This window comes from Gopherus flavomarginatus, chromosome 2, assembly GCF_025201925.1.
Source record: "Gopherus flavomarginatus isolate rGopFla2 chromosome 2, rGopFla2.mat.asm, whole genome shotgun sequence".
In the NCBI taxonomy this organism is placed as follows: domain Eukaryota; kingdom Metazoa; phylum Chordata; order Testudines; family Testudinidae; genus Gopherus; species Gopherus flavomarginatus.
In genome coordinates this window covers 29,307,544-29,327,691 of record NC_066618.1, presented here as the reverse complement: position 1 = coordinate 29,327,691, position 20,148 = coordinate 29,307,544, and the positions used below count along the sequence as shown (strand labels likewise).

The 20,148-nt window shown below is 37.9% G+C and overlaps 1 protein-coding gene across 10 annotated transcripts in view; it reads right to left on the bottom strand.

The window, feature by feature from the left end:
- PARD3 (par-3 family cell polarity regulator) overlaps positions 1-20,148 on the bottom strand; it is a 658,805-nt gene that overhangs the window by 410,959 nt on the left and 227,698 nt on the right. For all 10 annotated transcript variants that reach the window (XM_050939008.1, XM_050939012.1, XM_050939010.1 and 7 more), the window contains exon 3: positions 198-378. In XM_050939008.1, the coding sequence (XP_050794965.1) occupies positions 198-378 (181 nt within the window). The remainder of the gene's footprint in view (positions 1-197; positions 379-20,148) is intronic.

The following is a 20,148-nucleotide window of genomic DNA, read 5'->3' as shown; positions in this document are numbered from 1 at the left end:
GCCTATATCCAATTTATTAAAATGGAGAGGTTTATCTACTTGCACGCATCAAACATTTACCCAGATTCTGAACTTTAATCAGCTTTTGATCAGGACAGATAATGAATCATATTCCCAACAGCAATAACAGATAACAGAAGCTGGCATCCTCATAAATTAAGATGAAATGTGCAGAGGCATTGACAGCTTTTACTTACTTGCACGAAGAACTGAAGGTGTGACTTCAATTTCACTTGTTGCTTGATAAGGCTGAAAGGCTGACACAGAGTTGGAGCCAAGTTCACTGCCAAAAATCTCTGGACTTTGAGTGCCCGTTGAGCTAGCGCTGGTGCCGTCACCTCCATGATGTGGATCTTGTTCATCAAATATGGCTACGAGCTGTGAAAGCCAATGTAATCTACTGTTAAAAAGACAGCAACATAAATGTGCCATTTTAAATCCGCACTACATTATCCCTTCTTATAAGTGACCACCACCGAAATAGGTGAGGGCCAAGTCACTTCATGGGTTGCCCTAATACCTACCAGTGGCAAGTCCACCAGGAATGTGGTACGGTCTCATACGGGCTCAGTGACAAATAACATACCCCATAAAATGAGCAGGACTGGGCTGAGAAGGGACAGGCTGACCACCTGTAAAATAAAGCTTCCTTTTTCTGGCAACCTCCTAGGAGAGCCTTTGGCCCTATCTTGCAGTGAGTAAATCAGCATCACCTCCTGTGGATGCAAAGGGGCACAATTTGTACTCTCCTGTACCAGAGGGCTGAATGTGCCCTGAAAGTACAATCATAAGTAACAATAGACAGCTTTATTAGATAAATGTGTCTGATGAGAAACAATACACATCAAGAAATGCTAGTGTATGTACTGAAGGCTATGGGATGTATGGATCCATCCTAAAAATTTTTAATTGTTATTAAATTCTGTACATTATATATTTTAATACAATATGAGTTGTGTGCATCTCCAACAGAATTTCATTAACCAACTCTCCAGAGATACTTCTATCTTTGCATGAAACAAGATTTGCAAAGGCAGGCATAAAAAATAAAAAAGTTGCATTTAGAGCTTGATAAAGATTTATACAAGTCACTTTAATTAAAGGGAGATGAATTCCCTAGTTATTCTCACTGCAACACAGAAAAAAAAATAACACATTTAAATTGAGCGTTAGATATTTTTCCATATGAAATAAATGCCAACATTTATTTGGAATGAAAATAATCTATCCAGTTTTGTCAACTTCAGTGAACCATTTTAAAAACAAAAAGGCAGGTTCCATATGTACTCAAGTTTAAAGCTGAGAACTTCGAGGAGGAAGATTATGATGTTTATCAGTACTCTTGCACATCTCTAAACTCCTCTGTAATGCAACATCTTCCAAGAAAGTATTGCCTCCAACTGTCCAAGATAAAGGTTAAAGGGACACAGACAACATAAAATCATATTTCTCTCTGAAAATTGTTTACCTACTATTATTCTAACACTACAATTACCACAATCAAGAGAGATTATAGAAAAAAATAAATTCTTTTGTTTTTCCAGTTTGTTTTGTTTGTGACTTGACATTTATTTGCACAGTTAGTTTCACTGTTGTTTGTGTAGTACCTGGATAAAACAAGGGAAAGAAAAATACTTACAGTTTTAGAATATGTGATTTTGAAATCAGAAAACTTGGGATCTCAAAGTATCTGAAGCAACTTTTAACATTTTTTTTTTAATGACTAGATTTAAAGGTTGTCAGTGTCCCTTTAACTGTTGCAGAGGAAGAAAATCTCTCTCTCTGGCATTTCCAATGTGCCTATCACCATAGCATCTAGTGTCATGGGCAAAAGAGTTAATAATGAGGTGGTGGGTAGAAGCTCCGTACTTTTTCCAGATGAATTTGAAAAGCAGGGACCAAAATAAGAACCAAATCGTGATAGGAGACAACTAATATTTCTCTTTCTCAGTTCATGAAATCACACACAAAATATCAGTCTTCCCTTCACACCAAAGGTATATGAGGGCTGCAGAGATCTTTCCTCTTCAAATTATTACTAAGGTTGTCGATTAATCACAGTTAACATACAAGATGAACTCAAAAAAATTAATTGTGATTTAAAAAATTAATAGGGATTAAATACACCTTTAATCGCACTGTTAAACAGTAGAATACCACTTGAAATTTAATAAATATTTTTGTATGTTTTTCTGCCTTTTTAAATATATCGATTTAAATTACAATACAGAATACATAGTGTACAGTGCTCACTTTATATTATTTTTATTAAAAATATTTGCACTGTAAAAATGATAAACAAAAGAAACAGTATTTTTCAATTCACCTCACACAAGTACTGTACTGAGATCTCTGTCATGAAAGTGCAACTTGCAAATGTAGATTTTTTTTTTTTACATAACTGAACTAAAAAACAAAGTAATGTAAAACTTTACAGCCTACAATTCCACTCAGTCCTACTTCTTGTTTAGCCAATCGCTAAGAGAAATAAGTCTGTTTACATTTACAGGAAATAATGCCGGCGACTTCTTATTTACAATGTCTCCTGAAAGTGAGAACAGGTATTTGCATGGCACTTTTGTAGCCGGCACTGCAAGGTATTTATGTGCCAGATATGCTAAACATTTGTATGCCCCTTCATGCTTCAGCCACCATTCCAGAGGACATGCTTCCATGCTGATGACGCTCATTAAAAAAATAATGTGATACTTACTTAGTGACTGAACTCCTTGGGGTAGAATTGTACGTCTCGTGCTCTGTTTTACCAACATTCTGCTATATATCTCATGTTATAGCAGTCTCAGATGATTACCTAGCATATGTTGTTCGTTTTAAGAACCCTTTCACTGCAGATTTGACAAAATGCAAAGGTACCAATGTGAGATTTCTAAAGATAGTGACAGCACTCGACCCAAGGTTTAAAAAGCTAACGTGCCTTCCAAAACTTGAGAGGAACAAGGTGTGGAGCATACTTTCAAAAGTCTTAAAAGAGCAACATTCTGTTGCAGAAACTACAGACCCTGAACCACCAAAAAGAAAATCTACCTTCTGCAGCTGACATCTGACTCAGATGATGAAAATGAACATGCGTCCGTCCACACTGCTTTGGATCGTTACCAAGTAGAACTAGTCATCAGCATGCGTGTCCTCTGGAATGGTGGTTGAAGCATGAAGGGATATATGAACATTGAGCACATCTGGCATGCAATTATCTTGTGATGCTGGCTACAGCAGTGCCATGTGAACCCCTGTTCTCACTTTCAGGTGACATTGTAAACAAGAATAGGGAAGCATTATCTCCTGCAAATGTAAACAAACTTGTTTGAGCAATTGGCTGAACAAGAAGTAGGACTGAGTGGACTTGTAGGCTCTAAAGATTTACATTGTTTTATTTTTGAATGTGGGGGCGGGGGGGTGTACACAATTCTACACTTCCAAGTCCAACTTTCATGATAAAGAGATTGTACTACAGTAGTTATATTTGGTGAATTGAAAAATACATTTTTTTTACAGTGCAAATATTGGTAATGAGAAAAATATAAAGTGGGCACTGTACACTTTGTATTCTGTGTTGTAATTGAAATCAATATTTTTGAAAATGTAAAAAATGCAAAAATATTTAAATGATATTCTATTATTGTTTATCAGTGCAATTAATCAAGATTAAGGTTTTTAATAGTGCAAAAAAATCACGATTAATTTTTTAATCGCTTCACAGCCCTAACTATTACTAAGACTTCAGTATCTTCATTAATATACCAAAAGCACATAACTAATGGCAACTGATACTTCTAAATATGCTTTGCGGTTTTTATCCTCAATGTTATTCACAAAATTCAGTAATTCACAATGGCTGTACCTGGGAGTGTAAATTTCCAAGATACTATTGAGTATGACACTGAGGAGTGGGCAGAATAGTCTTATAGCATCAGGACATGAAAAATACATTTAAAAATTTCTCAAAGAGACATATCAAACTGTTTTCCCCCCTACAGAATGTGTATCGAACTTTGTTCCATAATTACATTTTGTTCCTTTGACGCTTGCTGACAAATGTTCCTCGATTTCTGGCATGATAATACCTTTTACTGCAAGTTGCCTCCAGGTTTTTCTGTATTCCAACTAGTCAGTCTGTAACCTAAAAGACTATACTAACTGTACAAGCTCTGAAAATTAGCATTTCCCATTTCAAGTTTCCCCTTTGGTCCCCCCACATCTCAGCAGCTATTCACCAATTCTGACAGCACCAAACCTCCTTCATAAGGTTTCAATTCCATTGAAATACACATCAAGTTGTAACATTTCTACACACTACTGGGAAAAAAATATAAGTCATATTCCAGTTCTGAGATACTGATCATTTCATTTTCTTAGTCTACAGTAATGGTTTGTGGTTCAACACATCAGGCTTACCCTGCTGCAGCATTTTGTGCATTTACTGTAGAACACATTTGTAATTTTATAAGAGTATTATCAATATCATGTTCTCTAATGATGGTCTAGAAAGTCATCGGCTCCGGGGGACTTGCAGTGAATGGATTCACACTTCTCAAAACTGGTGTTAGGGCAATGGTGAGGTTGTAGGAGCACAGGGTGGAAGAGATGTGCTCCATTAAAGCAATGAGCTCCTCTTACCCTTGTCCACTCCTGAGCCACTGGTTTTGCATGACAAACACTCTTGAAAAAGAACCAGCTTAATGCTATCTTCAAGAAAACTGTACCATTCGTTAGACTTCACATACCTAAGGGCTTGGCTACACTCAAAACTCCAAAGCGCTGCCGCGGGAGTGCTTTGAAGTGTGAGCGTGGTCGCAGTGCCAGCGCTGGGAGAGAGCTCTCCCAGTGCTGCATGTACTCCACCTCCCTATGGGGATTAGCTTGCAGTGCTGGGAGCCGCGCTTTTGGAGCTGCGGCACTGTTTACACTGGTGCTTTACAACACTGTAACTTGCTGCGCTCAGGGGTGTGTTTTTTTTCACACCCCTGAGCTAGAAAGTTGCAGCGCTGTTAAGCGCCAGTGTAGCCAAGATCTAAGGCTTCAGAACCTATTCATTAAGGATTAAGAAACCATTTCTGTGACCACGAGTCCCCAGTACGCACAACAGTAATTTAACCTGTATCCCCTGGGAACCCATCCTTTCATTACGTGTTTATATACATTAGATGTACAGATGGCCTACAATAAGCAGCCTGGGATGCCAGCTACACTTTGAGGCCAAGTATGCACTTTTCATCCCACAGCATCTAGGAAAGATAACAAGACCAGCTTTTATCAGCCTTTCTGCAATGGTAAAAGTGTGGAATCATGACAGGCTTTTACTGGCCAACAGAAAAAAGGGAATGGAGAAAGAAGAGTAGCTTCTTTTCTTAGACATCACCACCTAGGAACATCTTCTCTGCTTCAAAATACTGTGGCATAAATTCTGAGAAGACATCATCATTAACTTTTCTAAGGGTATGTCTTCACTACCCGCCAGATCGGTGGGTAGCGATCGATCAAGTAGGGATCAATTTATGTCTAGTCTAGATGCAATAAATCAACCCTGAGTGCTCTCCCCTCAACTCCTGTACTCCAGCGCCACGAGAGGTGCAAGCAGAGTCGACGGGGGAGCAGCAGCCATCAACTCATCGCGATCAAGTCACCACGGTAAGTCGATCTAAGTATGTCAACTTCAGTTACATTATTCACAAAGCTGAAGTTGCATAACTTAGCTCAATCCCCTTCCCCTCCCATAGTGCAGACCAGGGCTTAGAAAAGAATTTAACAGAATTGGCCAATAATTTTGCAGGGTGTGGGCTGTTAAACACAAAACACTTTCTGGAGCATTTGGGGGCCAATGCCAACTTCTGATAGTTCAACATCAGGGCGACCATCTCTTTGTTGGACTTCCAGTTCTGGACCATATTGCTCCTCATTAACATTGAGAAAAAGATCATGCTAGCACCTTCTGTCATTATAGCTGGAGCCCAACAAGCCTGAGTCAGCTTGCATGGCTCAACTATAGGTTTTCCTTTGCAGCGTAGACATACCGTTAGGCTCCTTTGCAGACCCCAGGACACAGGTGGGACATCACAACCAGGCAGAAAGCTCAAGTTCTTCCCAGGTCTTCATGATTCCCTCAGAGGTGAAGAGCTGAATTCCTGAGTAGTGACTTGAATTAGACCTAATCACTCAGGGTTTGCAGGGAACAGTGACTGAACTCTTGGACCACTCTATCACTGAACTGAGAAACTGACAGACGGGAATGAAATCTGGCACCAATAAACCATTGGGTTATCACCATCTCTAATTTAGCTAAGTGATGGTCTTAACTCAAGCTGACGTGTGTACTGCAAATTACACTATGGAAACAGCAATGAGTAAATTTTAAATATTGAGCCAGATCCTCAGCTGGTGTAAACTAGCATTGCTCCATTAAAGTCTAAGGCGCATCTCCAATTTATACAAGCTAAGAATCTGGCTCACAGTTTGTGCATATGTCAGTATGTACATATATTTGTTTCAATTGTTATTTTATTAACAGCACTTTTAAATTTAGAACCAAATATTCTAAAATTGGATTGTATCATGAACAAACCTCCTTTCAAGTCCAATAACAGAAATATTCTGCTAGTCAAATATAACTGTAGGTTTTTTAAACCAAAACCTAAGAGCCGGATACCGAAATCCAAGTAATTTAACGTTGAATTATAGACATTACAAAATTTTAGAAAAGGAAGGTGTTGGCACATGTATAATTGGATTCCATGGAATGCTCAAAAAGCATTTAAATAAAGGACATCACAGTTTAAAAATAGCTATCAGAATTCAGTACACAGTGAAGGCCTAATTGGTGAGCAAAATAATGAGAGTATTAGAGGGGTAGCCGTGTTAGTCTGTATCTGAAAAAGCAACAAAGACTCCTGTGGCACCTTATGGTCTAACAGATGTATTGGAGCATGAGCTTTCGTAGGTGAATACCCACTTCATCAGATGCATGTAGTGGAAATTTCCAGGGGTAGGTATATATATGCAAGCAAGAAGCAGGCTAGAGATAACGAGGTTAGTTCGATCAGGGAGGATGAGGCTCTCTTCTAGCAGTTGAAGTGTGCACGATCCTGTGATTCTGAATAAGCAATAACTCTAAAACAAGTAATGTTGTCTTTAATGTACAGTGCCATCCCCCAACTTTTTTACTCACTCTACCTTTCCTGAATAGGGTATAACCAGTAATTTTAACATTCCAATCATGCAATTTTCCCACCAGGTTTCAGTAATGGCATTTATATCATATTTCTTCTTGTTCATGAAAATTTCCAATTTCTCTTGATTGTTACCCAGATTCCTAGCACTGGGTGTATAAGCAACTTTAAAACTTCTCTTTACGTTATTTTGCTACATTGGCTCAATTTGTTCACACTTGACTTCTTAGCACCATCTCCTGGCATTGCTACTTTAATGCTATCCTAGCTGTTCCAGCTAGTCTCCAACCAAGAAGATTATCCACCTACAAGTGAGATGCAAACCGTCCTGTTTGTACAGCCCCTCTTGCACTGGAATGTGGCCCAGTGTTCCACGAAAGCAAAAGCTGCAGCTTCACACCAGATGCACAGCCAATGGTTCCCCTCCAGTATTTCTACCATGTACCTTCTCTCACTCATGGGACCAGAAGGATTTCTGAGAAGATAACATGGGCTCTCCTCTTCTTCAGTTCTCTTTCTAAAGACATCTATAATCTGTGTAGTTCCATATGATGCCATATCATTGGTTTCAATATGTATTATCACTTCACAGGCAACTTCATAATCCCGCCAATCTTTCAGTAATATCCTGCATTTTTGCTGGGTTGAATGCCTCCTCATTCTTTGGCCTCTTGCTACCAATCACCAGTTGCTTTTTTAGTTTCTACTCTCTCTCTCTCTCTCTCATATTGTTTTATTGCAGATCCTTTCCCTTGTGGTGTCTGTAGTAACAATCTCCAAATCTGTGTGCCCAAGAAGTCTTCATCTTCTCAGATGCTGAAATTTGCACTTATAAACCATATATCTTCTCCTCCAATATGGCCACCAGCTTGAGTTTCATTTACCAGAAATATCTTCCATCTTCCTGCAGAAAGGTAAACAGAACATCCAAGGCAGATCACAGCAGTTGTTCCCTCATCATCCATATCTGCTATCTGGTGTAGAGCCATATCCCAATGGAAGGAACTTTACTCCCTCAAAAATTCCTGTTTCCTGCTCCTGTTTACCCACTCAGGAGTTCACCTGGCATCTAAGTCTCGCTGTTTAGCTCTACACCCTCAATGACAGGGAGGGATTACTCAGATATTAATCAAAACAGTAATGTTTTCAATATCATGATAATATCAGCATTCTTTAAAGACAGAGGAAACCAACAGGAAAAACTAGAACATCTGAAAGCTCTTGGACTCATAGTCAGCGTAACACAAGCTTCTGAGAGTTATGCAGTGTCTTCAACTCCCAGTGGAGTCAGTGGAAAGTGGTAGCGCTCATCACCTGCTAGGACTGAATTATATAATTTATTTATGCTTAGCTCCAGGGGAAACTTTGGACCTTGGGGAGAGAGATTTTGATCCTGTCCCACATTAGATTCTGAAATCTAAAGAATCCTGTTAAAAGTATTCATCCAACCCAGGAATGTTTTGAAGAGTAATTCCCTTAAAAATTACTGACAAAGAGCTGCTGCAAGGACTATCTAATGATGCCCAATAAACAAACTTCTCTTTCCGAATGTGCCTCCTAGCCACTTGCTTAATCTATTAATGTGGGAGAGTTCAATGAGGGTGAGAGCCTTGATACATACCCTTTCTAGTATGTGTGCAGAAAGCCTGAGGGGGAAAAAGCTGTAGACGTATGACACCAGATCCACACAAGAGGATCATTGGCATTCTTTCCTAATGAGCCACCTTTTTCAGACAGTTATGCTGTAATAAGCAAGAAAAACAATCCCTTCACTGGGTGTACGAATTACCTAGTCAGACTAGCATAGGAGAGAAACAGATTTTTGTAATTATTTAAATGAGAACTGGGCAGAATTGGTGATACCGTGTATGCAAAGCAGTCTTCATGCTATGAAAAAGTTTCTAAGGTATTGGTCTAAAAAGTACCTATTTAATAAGATAAAATACTAATCACAACTACTGGTACCTCAGACACTAAAAATCATAAATTACAATTTGAGAATAATCAAATTTTGCATTATCTGTTAATGGCAAATGTAGAATGAACGTAGGTGCAATATGAAATTTAGGAGTGTGCTTAATGAGATAGTAACCAATTATTATTTAGACACTAAGAAAAGTAACCACAAAAGCAATTTGTAAGCTTGCTGATGACTGAACTGACTTTAATGGTACTGTGACAGTCTTAAATACTTAATCATTCTCTGAGTCTCTTCCTTGCTTCATTAAAAACCTATTTAAATATAACTACTGTTTCAAACGACTGGTAAGAGAAAAAATACAGAAAAAAAAGTGACATTTTAGCCAATGATGCTTTATTGCCTAAGTGTACAAAAATTAATCAAATGGCAAAAAGCAGAAGCATCTATAGAGACATTCTAGATAATGTTTATACTACATACATACACACAACAGAAAGAGAAGCCTAACACTTTGAAAGGAAAGGTTCTGTTTCAAATTTCAAACAAATTACTATACCAAAAAACACAAAAACAAAACACAAAAATACACCACTTAGTAACTTCAATAAAGAATCAGCTTTTACCTATCCTATTTCCTCAATGTTGAGTTTCCATGAAGTCATAAAGACCATGCTGGATAATACTGAAAATATCACTGTAATGCAATGCTAATCCCAACACTATTTCACATATTTTAATTTGAATTCTTAGAGTTCAAATGAAAGTTTCGAAATGCAAAATATAAAGTATGAGAAACGTATTTTAAGGTCCAACTTCTCCCATTAGATGTTCACTTCATATTAATATTTTTGTGCAACACACATAAGAAATTTAAATAAAGTGGTACTCAAAAACTATGATGCACATTAATTCTCCAAAAGAAAAACTCTTTGGAGGTCTAACTACAAGTCATTCTTAGTCCCACTAGCTAGATACACAAATAACTTTGCCTACCAGCCTTTGTGATTCACTTGCAAATCCATATTTCATCTTGTTCTCAGGGGCCGCACTACTTTGCAGACTGTCAGAGTAAGATCCTTACGCCCTTTGTATTATTTTAAATCTCAGAACATGAGTTTAAAGTAAAATATGTTTAATATTAGATTTAGCATTGCTTTTGATGTTTATGTGAATATTTATTTCTTCTTGTGTTTTTCATTAGGAGAAATCAGAGGAACACTATCAAAACAAAATCTACTCTGCTTCCAAAATCGGCGTTAAAAGTAGTTTCAGGTATCATACTTGCCTCTAAATCCTACAGCCAGTTTTGTGGATTTAAAACCATGTTTTCTGGATTTTTTCCCTTCCCTGTCCTCTGTGAAGGACTAAAACCAACAAATAAAAAAAGATGCACAACTGCAAAAACAGGAAAAAGTATTTTTTTTAAAATCACTCATCTCTTTCCATTTTAGTTTGCCTTAGATGTTACTTGTAACAATAGTAAGGACAATACATTTGGAGAGAAGTTTGTTCTTTAATTAATGAGGTCCCTTTAAATAGAGTCAAAAAGCTCAATTCCATAGCACTTGATGCCCGGTGCTCCCACTGAAAAGAGTGGGAATTCAATGCACCAAATAGAAGTATTGCGTTCAAAAATCCAATGCTAATGTTATGATTTTAATTGGTGGGAGTTCTTGTTGGATTCTCACTTTGGAAGCATACAGAATATAATGCTATACTTGTTATTTTCCTCATCTTCAACAAATACAAATGAGTCTGTGGCTAAAGCTACTCATTTTGTAAAAGCAGCCTCCTTTGTTCGAGACTCAGGACATACTTTGAAGAATAACCATATTATGCGACACAAAACAGTGTGTGACCAATTAATTTTTAAGAGGAGAAAAAGAACATCTTGGTTCTAGAAAGACACTGGGAGAGATGTACAATATATGATGAGAGAGCTTTGCTTGGAAAGACAAACAGGTACACTTCCAAACTGTGTGAATAACCAGATTTCATCTCTCTCACACTTGCTCCCTCAGCACAATCGAAAGTACCAGTATGTGATCCACACTGGGGCCAAAGCTGTTAATATCACTTTGCAAGCAATGTACATCTTTAGAGTGCTCCATAAAATGCTGTCTCCTTTTAAAAGGGCAGGCTTCTAAAAGGGGCCCTGATTGTTTTCCACTCTCCTCTATTCAACTGAGTATGTGGGTGTGAGGTGACTCACTGCAGGTCAGCAGCTTTTCAAGTCAAAAATGTGGGTCACACAGGAGCTCTGTATTTTACTATTGACATAGGGGTCACCAGTTAAGCAGTGACGCTATGCAGTAAGTAATTCAGACAGTGGGGTTATTAGAGAGGCCGGTGTCACACTGCAAGATATATTGTTCAAATAAAGATATATTAAATCTAGCAGTTGCCTCATCTGTCATTTTGAGCTGCAGCCCTTAAACACAAAGAAAAAATGGCTATTGCAGCCTCCCAAATACAAAGGCTATCAATTCTCCTAAATTACTGGATTAAAACAACATTCAAAATCTAAGATTTTAATTTGAGCCAAAGTACAGAAAGTATCCAGCTAACTAAAAGCACAAGCCAACATTTGCAACATATTCAGGTTCAAGGAAATAGATTTTGTAAAATATAACCGCTAATTTTATAGAGAGCATGCTGTTCAGTTTAATTTGCATGCAAAAGCCAGGAGAATGTGATTAAAAATACCCATCTAGAGACAGAGATGAAAAACTTCAAACATTTTCTGATTCCTTTCTGTTCCACTCATTAATTTCAATACCTCACTACAACAAAGGAATAGATAACACTTGTCCTTGACATTAGCTTAAATTATCTTCGGTGTGCAATACAATACCTCTTAAATTAAACTTATTTTAAATCAACTGTCAAGGTTGATTCACAAGGTAAAACACTATCATAAAATTCTGTCTCACTACCCTTTGCCTTTATTATAACCTATTCAGCAACTTTTCTTTATTAAAAAAAAGTTCGGAAAGTAAAAGCTGCCATATTTTTTATATATATATATATATATATATAAAATAAGCCAAATAATTCAGTGTTTGACAGTGCTAGGTGTTCATACTAAAAAGGATGTTTATTTTCTGCCTTTTCAAACCAAAAAAAAATCAAATCAACAACTAAATTTAAGATTCTATGCATAATGTCATAGAAATAATTAAGACAAAACAATAGGTAGAGGTTCATGCCATCCTTTTTGTTTTAAATGTACTTTAACAGAAAGCTTAAATGTAAACATCTATGATTATTTAATCACAAGCAGATATTTTATAACTGTTCAGTCACCTTTGTTTTAAAAGATATTAACAGTGAAAGCATATGCAACCTAATTTTGAATAGCCATTACCTATATACTTGTACAATAAATCACAAAATATAACGCCATTTGGACACATGATCACATTTCAGTTCACACACCAGCTATATAGCACTGGTACGCTGCAGAGGAGGGATAATGAGGTATACTATTCCGGGGCAGTTCCCAAAGCCATCTCAGCCTCAATTTTTCCAGGAACACATGCCTAATAAGGGACAGCGACACCCTTTAATAAGGCACACCCATTATCCCACCTCCATATATGGAAAGGGATATGTCCATTGTTACTGCCTCACCCCCTGCCCTCCCTATCCCCTCTGGGATTTCTATGACTAACACTGCACTGTACATTCTTTGTGCTCTGAATGGTCCGTGCATGGTTACGCAAGGACATACGGGAAAGACACCTTCTTGTATACCCACTCAGCCTGAGTGCATACTGTATACAATCTGCTCAGGAAGAGGTAGGAGCAGGGCTTATTTCCAATAAAAAGGCATTAAAAACAAATTTTCAAAAATGCTTAAGTGACCCAGAAGCCGAGATCCACTGACTTTCAATGTAATTTAGACTTCTAAGTGTTAAAAAAAGAAAACCACTTTTCGAAATAAGACTTAGGTTCTTAAGTTGTTCAGGTATTTGGACACCTAAGATGCAGATGGGCTTCTAGTGGGATTTTCAGCACCTAGGCCCCCAAATCTCATTGCAAACAATAGGAAATAGGTGTCTACGTGCTTTTGAAAATCCCACTAGGTGCCTATCAGCATCTTTAGATGCCTACATACCTTTAAAAATCTCGCCTTTAGACACCACAGAAGTAACAAACATTGTCAGGAATGTACCAACAGGAAGGACTGGGGAGGACAACTGAAGAGCACAGGACACAGCTGATTGCCAATAGGCTTATAGCACATTAAACAATCACTTGAAGTTAAGTTAGCAAAAGATTTTTCCCCTTATACACAGAACTGAATGAAAATGGAATCTACACTATTTCCCAGATAATACTAAGCATTAAAACTTTATTCAGTTGTTTTGTACCGAGCCAGTCACTCCATTGCTACATACAAAATGTCATTTTAATAGATGTTCTACTTTATTAGTAATTTTACAGACAATGGGTAACATTTTCAAAAGCTCTTAAGTGACAGCAGCACAAATCCAACTGACTCTCATTGGGATTTGTACTCCTAAACCACTAAGGTGCTTCTGAAAAACCCAACCTAACCTCCATTTTCAAAGCTGTCCGCTTAGGCTCTTAAGTACCTAAATTACTTTTGAAAAGGGGACTTGTGGTTCTACATCATTTAGGGGCTTTTGAAAATATTACCCCAAAAGCAGATTTAATGAAAAAGCTAAACAAAAAGAAAAATACAGTTTACATGAAAAATTATTTGATAGTTAATTTAGGAACATTCTGGCCCTTATAATCTTTGAGCTCCATTCACCTCCAATGAAGCAGAGCCTTCAAGCCATCGATAAGCCTCTGTGAGTGGGATGAAAGGTGGTGGTAGTGCCAAACAGAAATGGACTGGAAATGGTTTTCCACAAGAGAGTTTAAGATTTTGAAAAATTTTGATGGCCTGACGTGGAACAAAGTAAAAATACTTGAAAATATTCATGAATCAATAACCTAAAAAAGCTTACAGAAGAGGTCAATTGAAATATTTTGTTTTGGTAATTTTGATACATTTCAATTCCAACTTAAAAAGAGGCAAACTGACTAACATTTCTAAATGAAAAGCCATTTGAGTCAAAACACAAAGCTTTTCATTTAAAAAGTGTTGAAATGGAACATTTTAACAATTCTGAAACTTTTTTCCTCTCTCATGAATAGATTTGGTTTCATTGAATTGATATTTCCAACCAAAAATGTTTTGACCGAAAATTCCCAGTCAGCTTCACTACCAAGACCTACGGCAGGCTTAATCTCTGGCCAAGGAATTCACCATAGACTTGCCAGCAGAAGCTTTCCTGGAGATGCTTTCAATGAGTTTGATGCTGTGGATGCCCTGGTACCACCATCTCACTGGATAAATTACTTTGGTGGCTACTGTGGCCCACTTGGGACTCCCTCAGACATCCAAGAAGAACAGGGGATGCAAAAAGCTTGGGTTGCTGGGAACCAATTCCAGGACAATGACTTACACAGTTTTTCTTTAAAGTGTCTATTTCATACTGAATTCAAATCTTGTTGCAGGGTTATTTTTTTATTAAAAATCATTCATGATTTTTATCTCTCAGTTCCAAATGGATCATTACACTGTCAACACTTATCTTTATTATGCAAAAACATTCTAAATGTACCTCCTTTTGTTGAATAGGCAAAACAATGTATTAAATAGTAAGTCTGTTTTTCATTTAATTTTGCATAAATGTAGTGTGTGTGTTGAAGCTTATTACCAAGGGTTCCAGGCTCCCACATCACACAGATATTAGCAGTGTGAACTCAGAGAAATATTTAAATTTGATACAATCTCCATCAATATAAATTCTTCCCTGGTACTCATGAAACTGCATGGGCTTTGGCTGGTGGCTGATTTTAACTTTATAATTTCCTGTAATTTTTGTTGGCATTGTATATTCATTAATGCTTCTATTAATTTTCTAGCTGTGTGATTACAGAGTAATCATTATCTATGGATACACAAGTGTACAGATGTATAGCTATTCTACAACAACTGTATACAACTGTACATTTAGCTATCATACAGGTACAGTTTTAGTAAAGAGATAAGATGATTGTGTGCAGTCACACATTTAAAGTCAGGTTTGAGAAAGAACAGTTCAGCCATACAAATGGGAGAGGGAGGAAATCTTTTTTCTATAAGGACCGGTCACATTGTCAAGTTCAATTACTGCAGTCACCGGTCTAACTTGGTCCCCCTCAGACTCTTGATTCCATTCAGAGCACCCATGTTACACAGGATTAAATTAACCCTAATTGTCTTGCTGGATGGATATGTTTGTCTCTCTCTGAAAAATTAATACTGCCTCCTGGGATTTTTGTTTCATTGTGAAACACAGACATATTTAAACAAAGCAAACTAAAGCAGTGCTTCCAAAGTCAGGCCGCCGCTTGTTCAGGGAAAGCCCCTGGCTGTCTGGGCTGGTTTGTTTACTGTCGTGTCCGCAGGTTCGGCCAATCGCAGCTCCCACTGTCCCAGGCCAATGGGGCCTACGGGAAGCGGCGTGGGCCGAGGGATGTGCTGGCCGCCCTTGCCGCAGCCCCCATTGGCCTGGAGCAGCAAACCGCAGCCAGTGGGAGCCGCAATTGGCCGAACCTGTGAACGCGGCAGGTAAACAAACCAGCCAGGCCCGCCAGAGGCTTTCCCTGAACAAGTGGCAAATCTGCTTTGAGAAGCAATGGACTAGAGGAGCATTCATCCTGGTTCCTCTTCTCAATCAATAATCTCCTCTATTCTCTTATCTCTAATTCCCTGCATATCATTCTCTCCCAATATCTTCCCATTCATCCTCTTTCCCCTGCTCTGTAGCACTTCCCACCCCCACACACTAGTGTCTCTCCCTAACACTCCTCTCCATTATATTCTGTTTGGGTTATAACTAGAACGTGACATATATCAATGACTGCGGTATTTTTCACTAGGCAGTTAAGATAAACAGAGATGACAGTGGAGTGCCTTGTCCAAAATCATACCCATGCAAGCCGGGGCACCAAAATTCACATTCAGATTTTCAGCCAGGAATGGGGCTAGAGATATGACAGTCCAGGGCTCTATGTTGGCATAAAAAGTGTAATACTGAATTACCCTGTAGCCTTGGATTGTTATAAAAGGTCAATCATGTGTTTAAACAATTAGGGATGGATTTTCAATTATGACGAATAGCTACAACCCCCACTGACATCGACCAGAGTCCTGGGAGCTCAGGGCCTCTGAAAATCAGGCCCTTAAAGACTTGGCGGGGGAGGGGAGGAGAGAACGACTTGGAAAATTCCATTTAGACACAATTCTGTTCATAGCTTCTATATTTCTCATTGCACTGCTCCTATTAACATTTGTATGAAAGCAGGATGTTTGTGTTTAAGAATATCAGTTCTAGCTTATTTTCCATTTAACATAATCCTGTTTTACATTTTTAAAACTCTCCAGTGAGTTGCTCCACAGCTACCTCAAGGATCTTGCCTTTCTTTCTTTCTACTCTTCTCCAACTGTCTGGTATAAAAAAAAATTAAAAAAGCACTGTCCTCCTTCTGCACCTTCACTTAATCTCATTACCACTGGTGCAAGAATCGTCTTGTCTGCTGCTTCAGCCATCAACAGCAGCCTGTCTCTTTGCCTCAATTCTTCATTTTTTTAATCTCATCTGAAAGCATATATCTGTTCTCCTTTGCATATAGCTCCTAAATTCTATTGCCAAATTTCTTTTCATTTTGATCTTTAACTGTACCTATTATTCAACTTCTAAAAACACTTTGGGATGCAGTTTGTAAGGAAGTCACTGTACAAAATAAAGATGTAGTGTATGAAACTGCTATGGGTTGCTGTGGAAATTATTATGCTGTCATAAGAGATTAAAATTTAAGATGGGGAATAAACAGCAGGAGCAGATAATACCTTAAAGATCCTGTTTTAATGAAAACATCCCCAGTAATTAAAAATAGAGAGAAAGACTGGAAATGAGAGAGGCAGTGTCTTTTCTAAAGAAGGTATGTTTCTAAGTTTTCATGAAGGATTGCCTCTTTTGAAGTTCATCACTTTTAAGTTACCTGCATCACTGGAGACCATTTGTTTATTAAAGTAGTTCTGCTCATCTAAATATAAAAAATACACTATAGGGCCACATCATGAATATAATGAGAAACATATGCCTTAAATATTTGTTCAAATCCCTTGCTTTACTAGAACACTGCATCTCAGTGAAGAATCTGTGTGTCTAATAATTGTTTTCTCCCGAATTATTTCTCTGGTTAGCGCAATTATCAAATATCACCTGCGCTAATATATTAGAAGTCCTTTAAGAGCGTTGAATATAGAGTGTATGTCCAGCAGAGCGGCATGTAACCCTTTGCTGTACTTGCTGGTTCTATCAATCCATGGGGAAACAAACCTGGCCTCACCCCAAGAAGAACATGTCAAGGAGGAAATGAGGAAAAGTGAACTCAGCAACAAAAACCTTCCTGGTCAAAAGCACCATTTCCAATAGGCTGACTATTATTTGATTACTAAATTAACAGCTTCCTAAACATGGTGTCTGGGATTTTAACTGAGTGTAGGAGCAGAGGAATCAGGTTTTCCTGTGGCCCCAAGATTTATAGTATTACTCCACTTGGAGACTGTCTGGGACTGATTCTGAGACCATTATTTGGAAGGAACGTGGGAGATGGAAACTTCCCCTATACAGGGGTTCTCTAGAGTGCAGGGCCACAAAGCAGAATGAGAAGCAGTTGCAGAGGAAAAGCATGAAGTATGAACTGAGAAACAAAAAGAAAGAGATAGGATAAATGAAGATGTAAGAACAGGAATAAGAAGCGTAAAATGCACAGAATCTGGAAGATGGGAAAAGAAAGGCCTAGCCTCAAGCAAAAGCAGCCCAAGTCATTTCTTGGTGGCCACCACAGACCTGCATCGTTTGCCTGCTCTCTGCCTAAGGTAACAGACACCAGAGAGGAGGAAGTCTGTATTTGACAACTCCAGCAGCTAGCTTGGGATCCCATAAATCACAAGGTCAGAGCAGCAAGTGGATAGTAGGATACCCAATGAAAAAAAGAACTGGAGAAGCAATGTCCATCATTTGTACTGGCAGCCAAAATAAACTGAAATAAACTCTCTTTCCTTTGATGCTTTGGAGTTGTTCACAATAAACAAAAGTAAAATGAAATATGTGTATTTCAACACTAAAAACTTAAGATGGATAAAATGTGTTCATTTACCAGGCAACTGGCCTCAGAATTCAAAACAGTTACACAGTTCTAAGAACTGATTAAGTTACAGCATTACAATAATTCCATGTGATGCTCTCTCTCTTGATTAACCTGTTTTTTTTAATAATAATTTATTATTATTATGGCCAGAAACACTTTGGTGCCTAAATACACATGGCCCGATTTCTGAGGCGCTGAGTAGCTAAAACACCTTTTGACTTCAGTGCATGCTGAGCATCTCTGAAAAGCAGGGTGTATTTATTTGGGGTACACAAATGCAGATTTTCTAACTTAAGGCATCCCATTTTGAAAGTGTTGGCCTACTCGTATTTGTATTGTGCAAACAGTGTACTAGACATTTTTCCATATTGTCAGATTATGTAATTCCTTAAGGCAAGTGACAAATTGCTGAAAAGGAAAGTTTTTCATTCATTTGGGTTATAAATAACACACATTATAGATCACTGAAAACCATTTTGTTATTAAATCAGTCTATCTTAATCAAAATTTCAAACACTGCCCATTTACTTAGTGTATCTGTGATTTAAATTCTACGCTGAAGTTCTTTAAAAACCCAAACCATAAAGCCTTGATTTTCAAATATGGCACAGCTTCTGTTTTATTGGTCTTTCTAAAATGCATAATGCAAAGGACAAGGAGATTAGACCTTATGAATTAGTCCTTACTTATGGCAGTATAAAAACATAAACAAAAGAGATCCTGGATTACCATCTCTGTCATGCTTATTTTAATATATTGGACACAGATGGTTAGCACAGAGCTGAAGGCACCAAATGGCTACAGGTATCACAGCACTTTCCAAAGAGGTATCTTGCTACGCTCTCTCAGAATCTCTCAAAAAAACTGCACTTTTCAGCAGCTGCCAGAGCAAATGCTCCATCAGCCTAGCAAGGAACAGTAGCAAAGAAAAAAAACAGCCTGAGAGAACAGTCACTGTACTGTCTCCTCACTCTATCACTGATACGTGTGGCAGACTTGCAGAAACATCTTTTGATATTTAGGTTAATTTTTAAAGTAAAAACTCCCTCATCAGAGAGATGGAAACATTGTTTCCATGAACATGAATCTAATATTTATATCTTATAAAGCAGAAAACACCATTAAGAGCTCAATAATAAACCACAGCTGATTTTATTCTCCACGTTCAAAGAGAACTGGAATGGTATAATAACTATGTCTGAGAGATATGGTGGGTGAGTTGTTAGTCCAATAAAAGATGTAACCTCACCTACTCACCCATCTAGTCTCTCTAATATCAGCTATACTATTCCATATAATAACTACGACTGTCAGAAAGGCCACCCTCCCTGCACTGTGCTGGCCTCAGACTCTGCTCACCGTTCTATTTTAGATTTAGTTTTGTGCTTTCATAGACAATATGATGGAAAGACAAATACAAAGAAGAGGATGAACAATCTAAAGTTACTGAGGAATAAGTGAAGGCTCATGCTGTAACTTCAATAACTGTTTGGAAAAGAGAGAAAATCTTTATACTGAACTGATAATAGAACCCCATGTTTTCACTTCTAATTCACTAGTCAAAACCTGGTATTGTTTGGTAGTAAGTAAGGTTTGTTACAATCAAATGCCTTTTCTAGGAATTGCATGAAATTAGTTGGTGGCCTGAGCCCAGTTTGTAGAAGATGGACAAACATTAAAAAAAAGTCATCAGAATCCTACATCCTGATTAGCAGAGATGCAGTAAAGAATGGACTATTCTGTGATTCTGGGAATTTGCCCCTGTGGGTCTCGACTAAGTATGTTGGCGAGATAGTGGGGAATCAGAGACTTCTGGATGGGATG